This window comes from Cherax quadricarinatus, chromosome 81, assembly GCF_038502225.1.
Source record: "Cherax quadricarinatus isolate ZL_2023a chromosome 81, ASM3850222v1, whole genome shotgun sequence".
NCBI lineage: Eukaryota > Metazoa > Arthropoda > Malacostraca > Decapoda > Parastacidae > Cherax > Cherax quadricarinatus.
In genome coordinates this window covers 18,147,506-18,159,181 of record NC_091372.1, presented here as the reverse complement: position 1 = coordinate 18,159,181, position 11,676 = coordinate 18,147,506, and the positions used below count along the sequence as shown (strand labels likewise).

The 11,676-nt window shown below is 39.4% G+C and overlaps 1 protein-coding gene across 1 annotated transcript; it reads left to right on the top strand.

Moving 5' to 3' along the window:
- The first annotated feature begins 2,954 nt into the window (after positions 1–2,954).
- Positions 2,955–8,038, top strand: LOC138855119 (kinesin-like protein KIF14). The gene is given in 7 exon segments (XM_070102489.1): positions 2,955–4,318; positions 4,321–4,781; positions 4,783–6,010; positions 6,013–6,244; positions 6,301–7,184; positions 7,187–7,736; positions 7,738–8,038. Coding segments are annotated over 7 exon segments (4,926 nt in total). The 5' UTR covers positions 2,955–3,048.
- Positions 8,039–11,676: the final 3,638 nt, after the last annotated feature.

The following is an 11,676-nucleotide window of genomic DNA, read 5'->3' as shown; positions in this document are numbered from 1 at the left end:
TGTATGCATGGGATGTAATATGGCAAAAATTTAGTATATTAAGGATACGACCTAGGGCCCATGAGGTTATGTATCGCTTCCTACAAGGTATATTGCCGACTGGAGCGATGCTCCAAGATAGGAGGGTCATCGAGAGTGGGGTGTGTAGCATATGTAGTGGGAAAGTGGGTATGGATGAGTAAGGTAGTAGCAAGGGTGGGGGATCAAGGTGTGTCTGTATTGCAAGCGTTGAGACTTGATATGGGTGGGGTGGATTAGGGTGTGGCAAGGGATTTATCATATATAATCGTGGACTACATATATGTTTTGTGGGGTATGAGGGGTAAGGAGGGTGGGGAAGTGCGGAGAAGGGCATTGACGGCGACGTTTTATCTAACTTTGTGTCACAATAGAGACATATATGGGAAAAGGTTGGGTGAGGTTTTTTCTGAAGGTTATAGAGGACTAACAATAGGGAATTTATATGCGTTATAATGGGATTTTAACTGCCGGGGTGAGTATCTTGGTAAAAAGGGGGAGGGGAATCAGGGGTATTCAATGGGTTGACCTCCTTGAGTGTGAAGTGATGAGTGGATGGGTGTGACTGGAGGTACACATGTGAACTGGATGTGATGGTGTGAAAGACCTACTTTTGTTTAGTTCTTTTGATGGGGAAGGTATAAATGATAGTTTAAATATATAATATGTACCTTTGTTTTAATGATGTAAAGTTCTGATCATGATGTGAATGTTGCATTTTGTGAAATTGGAATAATTTCATTGGAAGCGATTACGTCCGGCTTGTACTGGTCTTGCAAGTGAATTTTAACATTTCTTCAGAAGGTAATCCTTTCATTATGTTCCTTGAAACATTGAGGTTTATTTGCATTTTTTGTAACGTGTTCCTGCATCACTTTTGAAGTAATTACCTATTATGTAATCATGTGCGAATAGGATCAGTAACCTAAATTAATATCCATTGTATATTTATTTGTATGTAATACTAATTAGGCACGTGCTAGCAGGCACAGCGAAAGTCTAGTTTCGTGAAATGTGTGTTAAGGATGATGATCAGTAGTAACGAAGCTCATTTATAAATAAATTGCTAAATATAGGGTTATCCACTAAAGGGGTTAGTTATAAAAATTTTAAATGACGTCTTATCAACTTCCATTCCTAGACAACAACGGTAAAAAAAACTGTCGAATATGCAAGTCTGTGGTTGTTAAATTATCACATTTATTCCTTCGTATTAGGTTATTTTAAAGATCCCTTGAAGGAGGATTCTTGGCGCCGATAAGGACGGTAAGAAACCTCCAAGAACCCTAGAATTTGGATCTGATTTCTCCTTTCTTTTATCAGACCTGATTACATTCTATTTTCAAGGCTTTCTATGACCTACATGGATTAGGCGCCTCCCCTATGAATTTAATAATAATGTAGATATAACAAAGAGGTCCTGTTCTCGTGATGTTCATCTTGTTCTTAACACGGGGACACATCTTTTTTTTAAATAGAGGAACTGTTTTTATTACTATAGTTAACGTGAAGCATTAAACCCCTGTAAAACGTGCAGTATAAAGTAGTGGTGGGTCGATTCCCAGTCTGCTGATCACGAGTCAAATATATTCATGTCAGATGCACTCACGAGTGTTCCTTCGACACCACAAGATACAAATTATACACTATGTGAGAACATTTAAGTATATTTTTCACACGGTGTGTACTTTAAATTTTGTATTGATGGAACAGGGTGAATATCATTCACTGATTAAATTATATATTAATCCACCGCTTCTCCAAGTTGATAGATCTCCACGTTCACACTGATACATTACTTTTACAACAAATTCGTGCTTCTGTATGAGCGAAATTTCCTGAAAAGTTGTTGTTCTTCAATGTTTTAATTGTTAGACTTTATGATTCTAAATTAGACTCAAGTGCAACACTTGAGTATCTTTAATGAGGAAACGTTTCGCCACAGTGGCTTCATCAGTCCATACAAAGAATCGTGAAAAACAGGAGTAGTTTGAGGTAATCAGTCCCTCAGCCTTGAGTCGATGTAATCAGTCAATTAATCTTGAAAAGAATACAGCATATGTGGGAAGAAGTGGCTTATTTACTGTAGGTGCAGGAGTCGTAGGTGATACTACATTTGTCCAATGTGAAAGTAAGTCATGCCCAAGTGTTAGGTAATACAATATTACAATCTGGATGATTAAAACTTCAACTAGCCTGTTAATTACCATATTATTCTTAGCCCATCATCCAAACTGTAATAAGAATGTGTGTCCGGGAGTATAAAAATACACAATATTTTTAATCTTCACTAGTAAATTATAAAATAAGAGCATTATAAAAGACAACAAAGTATTCTTTGGTTTCATTATCACATTAAAATATCATAAACACAAGAATTATCACATTACAAAGCACCTTATCACAAACACGACTATCCGTTACTGACATTACTACAATTTCACCCGTGTCACAACTGACACTTAATTGACTACAATATTACAAACACACCCGTGTCAACTGACACGACACCTTTATAACAGTGTCATTCTCAGCGTTATAACATCTCAACTGTGTCCACATGACATCCTTGTCCCCATGTAAATCTTCACTCCTTCGCTACCGGGTCCACATGACACCCTTATCTCCGCGTTATAACACATTGTGTACACAAGACAACTTGCAGTGTCTGTCACCAACACCGTTGTGGAGGTCAGCCGATTAAGTCCAGTCGCTGCCATCAGAAAACTGTCCAATCGTAGTCTTTTTTTTTATATTTTATTTAAAACATAGAACAAATACAAGGAGGTATAAGAGTATAATAAAAAATAAAACATAATACTGGATATTAACAATAACCTCTAATACACAATCCCAGTACAGAAAATAAATGCTATACATAATGGCAATATCAGTCTCGTCCACAAATCAGGAGTCACTATTTAGTAAACATGATTCAATCTGCTGGAGTTGCTGCTGCAGTGCACCTTCGCTCTTGATATTGTCTCTGTCTATTAGTACATCCTCTTTTGCACATCATCTGACAGCACCATGAGTAAACAGAAGGCAGATACAAAGGTGGTTATCACGTCTCATGTTGATAAAAAGGACAACAGACAAGAGATAAAAGAAAATAAACCAAAGTTGAGGACCCCACTTCGTACTTCGTCTTCTAACTCTTTACTCGAATCGGACAGTTCCCATTTCTTGAAGACCCCAACAAATTTGTGCAGCACAGCTCCTGCAGGAACCCCTCGGACACCAGCTACAACTACACCATCGATGCTCAGAGGAAGTAAAGCACACTTATCTAGTACTGCCCTCACCACTCCACGCACACCTTCAACAACCATATTACTTGCATCAGATTCTCGAGGGACCACACCCTCTCATGCTGTACCGTCTCCAATGCCATGTTTTGTAAGAGGTGCAAGTATGAGGGTCAACCACACTCCTCTGCAGTCATCCATTACCAAGAACACACTAACTAATGCACCAAGTGCATCATTGCGCAAGCGACTCAGGCAAGAGGATGACATTCGGAGGATGGAGTCAAGTCCAGCTTGCACAGGTGTGAGATCCTCCAAAAATACGAAGGATATGGAAAGCGTCAAGAAGGAAGATGATGGAAAGAAGAAAGATAACTTGAATAGAGTATTATCTTCCTCAACACTCAATGTTCCAACGTCATTGAGAAGAGCCAGGGCATCGTGTAGCAGACTGTCAAGTGAATCCAGGACACCAACACTAACTAAACCTGTAGGCAGATCATCTAAACTTTCTGTTGGCTCCAGTACACCCACTCCGGGCAGCTCAAGAAGATCCAGCTCAAGTCATGCTAGACTCTCCAACCACAGCCAGACTCCCTCTGTTGGCTTAATTCATCTGACACCAGACATTGTGAGCAGTTTCCCAGGAAAGATCTCCACAAGCCCCAGTCCAGGTGTTGAATACATATATGGTGCTGCAGAGTCTACAACTGTGTTTGTTGGAGTCAGAGTTCGACCAATCAGCACAAGGGAAATGTTACCACCAGATGTGAAAAATATCATTGATGTTGCAGGCAATACTATATCAATTACAAGTGATAGTGGCACCGTTCACTCCTTCAGGTACGACCACTGTTTTAACTCCAGTGATCCATTGGATCCTCTGTATGCTTCACAAGAAGCCATATATATTACTGTAGCACAACCTCTCTTGGAGAAGGCATGTGAAGGTTACAACACTTGCCTTTTTGCATATGGCCAAACTGGCTCTGGGAAGAGTTATGCGATGTTGGGAGATGATTTATACAGTGAATCTGAATTAGAAGTTCCTTCAGCATTATCCCTCGCTTCTGTCGGGACCTTCTGAACCGAGCTGATTATTTGCATTCTCTTAACCCACCAGAAGGCCAGCTACCACAGTCTCGCATTGAAGTGAAGCTCAGTTACATCAAGATATACAATGAGCGTATATATGATTTATTAGCAAGTGGAGAACGTGGAACAGATTGCCGCGAGGCTCTAAGAGTTCGGGAACACCCTAAAGATGGTCCCTATGTGGAAGGGGTTGCTCGTCATTTGGTGTCATCTTACGACCATCTTCAGACATGGTTGTTGTTGGGAAATAAGGAGCATTCCATTGCCGCAACTGGTGTCAATGAGAAATCATCTCGTTCTCATGCTGTCTTCACTATCAAACTAACCCACATACAGGTAGAAGATGTTCAGGGTGAGCAGCTGGAGAGCAGTAAGGTGAGCATCATCAATCTGGTGGATCTGGCTGTTAGTGAGCGTGTTTGCAGCAGCACAGTCACAAGGAGACAGACTCAAGGAGGGAGTATGCATAAATAAATCCCATTTAACCCTTTGGAAAGTTATCACTGCTCTTGCAGAGAGTGAAGGACGACGAAGACCATTCATTCCATACAGGGAGTCAGTACTGACTTACCTGTTAAAGGAATCTCTTGGGGGCAACTCTAGGACTGCAATGATTGCTACAGTTTCCCCTTGTAATATCTACCTGGAAGAAACTTTGTCTACACTCCGATATGCTCAACAAACTCGTAAAATAGTTAACCATAACTACATCAATGAAGATCCTACAGCTGTGATTATTAGATCTTTAAAAGAGGAAGTTGAACGTCTTCGCCTGCAGCACTTAAGCAGAAACTCTTGTCAACTCTTTTATGGGGAAACTTTGGCAGATGAAGAGCAACTTGATCGAGATGGAGCAACTGATAAAGAAAAAGATCTCCTGGAAAGGGAGAATGCCATCAACCAAAAGGAAATAGAAAATAACATAGCAATCCAATACAAAGAGGAAGAAATAGAAGCGTTAAGGGAACAGCTACGATTCCAACAGTTGCAGTGCGAACAGCTTCTCACTGAGAATAATAGAAGTCTGGAGCAGCGGCTTGAAGAAGCAGAGGCTCAGCGACAGCAAGCTTTGGAAAGTCTGCGTCGACTTGGAATTGCAACTGAGAAGGAGACAGGTCCAGTGCTGATCAACCCAAGTGTGGATCCACAACTTTCAGAGACCCTCTCATATAAGCTTAAAAATGGAATCACTTCTCTTGGTCGCTCCAACAGTGATCTCACCCTCCGTGGACTCCACACAGATAATGTTCATTGTTCCATAAAGAATGAAAATGGTGATCTGCAACTACTTCCAGAGGCAGGCAGAGATACATATGTCAATGGCAAATTAATATCCTCTCCTCACACGCTGCATCACAACGATCGACTGGTGCTTGCTGGCATTTACTACTTCCGATTCGGCAGTATAGTTAAAGGCAGAGATTCTAACCGGGAGACTTCAAAGAAGATGGATTTTTACTTTACAAAAGAGGAGCTTTTAAAGGAGCAAGAACGAAGGTTGCAAAAGGAAGCGGAGATTGCTATTGCTGCCAGTAAAGCTGAAATGGAGCAAGAAACGTGTCGCCAGAGAGATCAGCTGATGCGTGATACTAAAGAAGCTCAGAGTCAGCTTATCAGCAAACAACAGTTGGTGTGCGAGTTGGAAGGAACACAAAACTAGAGACTGAAAAGCAGCTACTGGAGGAGCAGATCTTAAGAGGCAGAAAAAATAATAAGAGTCTCGACATGTCTCTTCCATCAACAGGATTTCCAAACTCTCAGTTATTGAAAGAGGTGCAAGCAGTGTTCAATGAGTCTGTTCAAGAAATAAGAAAGGACTTTACCCAACTCTATCCTCCCATGCTCAGATTTCAGATAAAAGAAGCCAATGAAATTTGCAAGAAGCTGAAGAACCCATATGAATTCACACTACAAGAAAAACTGAATTCTACACTACAAGAGTGAAGAACCCATATGAATTCACACTACAAGAAGTTTTGACAGAGTCCGGCCTTGAGGTAATAGTATTGATTAAGGACCTGCAGCACCTGATGACAGCCACACTCACCCTAGATGCCTTCCAGAAAAAGCTACAGATTTTGCGTGATATTGTCCAGAATGAAGAATATGATGAAGCATTTGAGGCCAGCCTACATTGGGAGCACACTGAGGATGTGAGCTGTGTTCCTGGGTTTATCAACAAGTTACTAGATTGCCCATCTCTCCATACACTGAATTCCTCCCTGAATTGTTCAATGAGTTCAACCTCATTATTCCTCTCTCCTTCAAACTCTACCAGGAGGAAGAGTAGCATGTTGTATGTAGGAGAACGTTGCACAAGTAACAGTGAAAGCAGTTCGTGTCATGGTTCTGTAACAGTAGCGGCAGCAATCCTCTGGCCCCTTACAAATTTGCCCCAGTCTTATACTTCATGTTCCCCACTTACTACTGCTTTAAATGCTGTTGCTGACTTGCATGAGGCTACACAGCACATCAGAGATCACATAACAGAGCCAGGCCACACACTATCAGATGACAATCTTAGCAAGCAGTTCATTCGCTTGTATCATTCAAGCCAAACAACAATTAACAGTTTGTTAGCTGTAGCTAATACTGAAAATTTAACAAAGTGTGTGGAAGGTGGGCAGTTGCAAGAGAAGCTGCGACGGGCTTCAGCCAAGATCACCAATGTTACTTGCAGACTCTTCCAGGGTGCAAAGAATGAAGTAGACAGTCTGATGGAAGAAGAAAGTAGCACCTTGATATCACTTGCACAGACACTTGTGGATGATATTGCAAAGTTGGCACTCTTCGCTACCACTCGTGTACCAACGAACACTAATTCAAACCAGGAGGGTTGTTGTCCAAGAAATTCACAGATGGGTTAAAAAGTGGACTTGATTTGTTGGTTATAATTTCTGGTAAAATAGCCAGTAATTCCACGGTACTCCTGGCTGCCAACCAGGAAGAACAAGACAGTTCTCAAGGCTCACAGAATCTTTCAGCAGCTGCTCACTCGGCCACATTTGCCATTGCTGCCTTTCTGAAGAAGTTTTCACAACTCAATGCTACCTTGGAGTATGATGAAAACTTGCCGGACGATGAAAAGATGAGCAAAATTGTGTCCTGGGTAAATAGTGTAGAATCTGCATCAGACACAATCACCCAGCTCACAGCAGCGATCTTAGTCATTGTGAATCAAGTTACATTATCACAACAAGGTAAATTTAATGTGAATGAGTTTGAGTGTACTATTAAAGAACTGAAGAGAAGACTGAAGGAGTTAATGAAGTTTGCTGGTCTTAGTCTAATGCCAATTGAGGGGTTATATAACATCTCTCTCTCCTCAACCTCTGATCTGGAAAACAGCAGAGAGTTAATGGATAACCTACTTACTGTCTATTCGTGAAGTTGAAGGCCTTAAAAATACTTTAAATAACTTTAACAAATCGCTAACACTCAGAGAATTAAAAAGCAATACCTTCAGATGTAATAAAAAACTTGTGACTCGGTGGCCAAGAAACAGTAAAGAATACCAACAACACTTGGAAAATTTGCAGCACAAGTCTGGGATGAAGAGCTCTCTATGATGTTCTTCAGAAGCTCCCATAGAAGAAAAGCGGGTTAGATCTGACATAAGCTCTGCTTCAGTTTCATCAGTCAGTGGCTTGGAAGAAACAGACACTGTTGATGTCTAAGTATAAAGTATATTTAATAATTATATTTAAACACATGTACACTCGTCTTTCTTTCACATGCACACATGCAGTCTTATATATTCAGCTCTCTATTATTATACTCTCCTCCCTTTCATACGCCATCTCGTACACCTCTCATACGCTTACCTCACACTCGCCTGTCATACACTCAACATTCTTAAGTGCATTATTCTCTTTCATAGACACTTCTCTCTCGTACATACTCGTCTCTCTCAGACACACTCGTCTCTCGTGCACACTCGTCCCTCTCGTACACACTCGTTCCTCTTGTACACACTCATCTCTCTCGTACACACTCGTCTCTCTTGTACATATCCTTTTCTTTCATACAATCCTTCCCTCCTCCCTCCCTCTTTGCTCCCCTGCTTCTCTGCTGCCTCATATCTCCTCTCCATCTTATTATCCTTCCACTGCCCATTCAGTTTGTTTTCTGCAAATAAATCTCTCACTCCTTGAGCTACAAGTAATCACATACTCTGCTGGAATGGACTCCAAGTGGAGGTAATGTATTTTACTACTAAAAAGTTAAAAGCAACAATCATACATGTGTGTACACACATTTACATATATTTATTTGTGCCATTACTAAAATTGCTTCCATTTAAGAAGTAATACACTGAGATGCCACTTTTTTCTTGACACTTTCAGTTTAAAATCATTTGTTTCACCCTTCATATATTTATGGTTCCACTGTACACCAAATTTTTTTTTTGCCTGATTCATTTTTAATATTTATACACATTGTATTGTTTTTCTAATTATGATTTGTTTCTAATATGTATTGAAGTTGAACCCTTTAGGCCCCAACAAGTCAACTTGTGTGTGTGTCAGACTGAGCTGCATCACACTGATGTTTGGTCCTGTCTGGTAATGGTAATATTACAACCAAAAACACAACCCACAACATATCCTACAAATCCCTCATTTAACAAATAATTACTATTGCCAGTGCTGACACACAGCTGACGTTTCACCCCCCCCCCACACATTAAAATATACATATTTAGATTCACCGTTCTAAGAAACATACCATTAATTATCCTAAAATTTAGAATCATATTCTGACCTCATCAAAAAATGAGTATTTACCAAAAGTTGGTGAAGCATGAACAACAAAAACACAAAAACATGAAATTACAGAGTAAAAACAGATATGAACATTACATTCCTATACACTCATACACCTTTATAAGTAGAAGAATATACACCTACAATATATAAATATCAATATTAATGTAACAACCATGAAATTCAAGCTTTTATAACAACATTACATAACGTGAAGTTTATGCTTTAAAATGCAATAAAATACACCACAAGCTACATTATCATTAAAATACTAGGATGTGTAAATATATTAAAAGAATACAAGACTAGGACATGAATAAAATTCTCCAAATGGTTCAACGTGATTTCAGTAAGATAACACCATACCAAACTCCTTATAACAACTAACACGCCACATACAAACATACCAAATATTAAGGACATCCTCCAAATCTCGGCCAACTTTTTATTTTTCAACCGATTTCTTTTATTTTTTGGCGTACTTTTAGAGGTGCATATGTAGAAGAATGTGACAAAGTTTCAGTATGATTGGCCAACAAACAACAGAGAAAAAAGAGTTAACATAATTTTGATATATGGCAGCATGACCTGACAAATTGGCACTACGAGTGGCACTTCCGACAATCCCAATTGTTAGAATACATGTAGCACGACTTTTTAAAATAGCCATTTCATCTATCTTATTATCATGGTAAAAAAACAAATACATTTGACAGAATTTTTGGCATCCACCAAAATATCTGCTTTTTACCCCTCACAAAATCAAAAATATTTGAGATATTCCAAAACTCAATAGTCAATCACACTTTGTTTTATATTGTGTGAAAATCATTTCAATACAATCATTAATAATGGCGTAGTAAAGAGAAATAAGTGAATAAGTTACTTCCGAGATATAGGCCTAGAACGCCGGCCAGCCCGCCGTCTCAATTTTTTTTCTCGCGAAAATCGCATTTGTTTCGGTGTATTTCTCAGTGAACTGATGTTCTAGTGCAGTTATCCTCTTCAAAACACCGTTTTCTATCACTCACAGACCAAACAATACAACATGGACACGAGGAGTAACTCATATATATCGAAATATTGCTTGTGGACTCTCGCCATATTATGGCCTATTTTATTCAGTCTAGAGTATATAACATGTTTGTTTGTTATTTATAGTGTTTATTATATCATATTAGATCAATTCTGATAGATAAATAAGCCGTATAGTTGATATATAAGCTGATATAAGCGTAATAATGAAGTGATTTCACCTGGCACTCTCTGGAGGGGGAGTACTGCCGAGTGTTCCCAGATGGCTCCCGATTGGCTGGCACTCTACTGATAAGCTCCACCTACTCTTATATGATGCCAAATAATCAAATATTATATTAGAAAGAATAATGCAAAGAAAGAGCGATAAGAAAAACAAGGAAATAATTCCAAAAAATACATTGGCTGAGAGCAGACGCACATCGCTGTCACCATACCTGATATAAATGACTATAATTTCTTGTAGAAACGTCGTAGAACATTGGCTGGGACCAAGAGAACATGTAGGCCAGGATGAATTACAGCAGTTGGATATGCTGAATGTTGAAGACAGAGTAAAACAACTGAAGATAAATCATGTTTATAAAATTGCTCACAAAGTGTCCAGAATATCTTGCTGTCAATTTTGTCAAGGTTGGGAACCAAAGCAATCATAGTACTAGGGGGAGAGAGCACAACTTTGTAGTACCCACAGTCATTGGCCAGGCGTCAAACACCTTTTATTGTACAGCAATAAAGGAATGGAACAGACTACCCGCACATGTCAAAACCAGTCATAGCATGAACCAGTTCAAGAAGACTGCCAAAAAGTGTCTGATGAATGTAGCTACAGAAAGGGAGGGGAATGATTTTCTATTTTTTAGCTAACATACGTGTAAATTTTACCTTATTCCTAGTAATGACACGTATTGTAGATAGTCTTAATGACCCTCGTGTAGTAGATAGTCTTTTTAGTATGATAATAAGATGTTATCTTCATTGTAGATTCTTGTACCATTGGGTTGCCAAAGAGTTAAGCTATTTTTCTATATGAATAACTCAATTTCCATTATTTTTCGAATTTTTCTTGAGAGCGCGCTGAAAATTCCCAACGTACTTTGCAAGATTTTTAACTGTGGAGCTATTGTCAATCTTAATTAAGATTCAGAATCATCTGATTTTTTTTCATTCAGGAGACCTTGCAGACGTAGCAAGATTAGGTGGAATTTAAAAAAAAGCTGAAAGATGAGGTGAATCATAGAATTGATGAGGAGAAAAGGGTGAGCGGTGCACTTAAGAGTCTGTGGAGACAAAGAACTTTGTCCTTGGAGGCAAAGAGGGGAATGTATGAGAGTATAGTTTTACCAACACTCTTATATGGGTGTGAAGCATGGGTGATGAATGTTGCAGCAAGGAGAAGGCTGGAGGCAGAGGAGATGTCAAGTCTGAGGGCAATGTGTGGTGTGAATATAATGCAGAGAATTCGTAGTTTGGAAGTTAGGAGGAGGTGCGAGATTGCCAAAACTGTTGTCCAG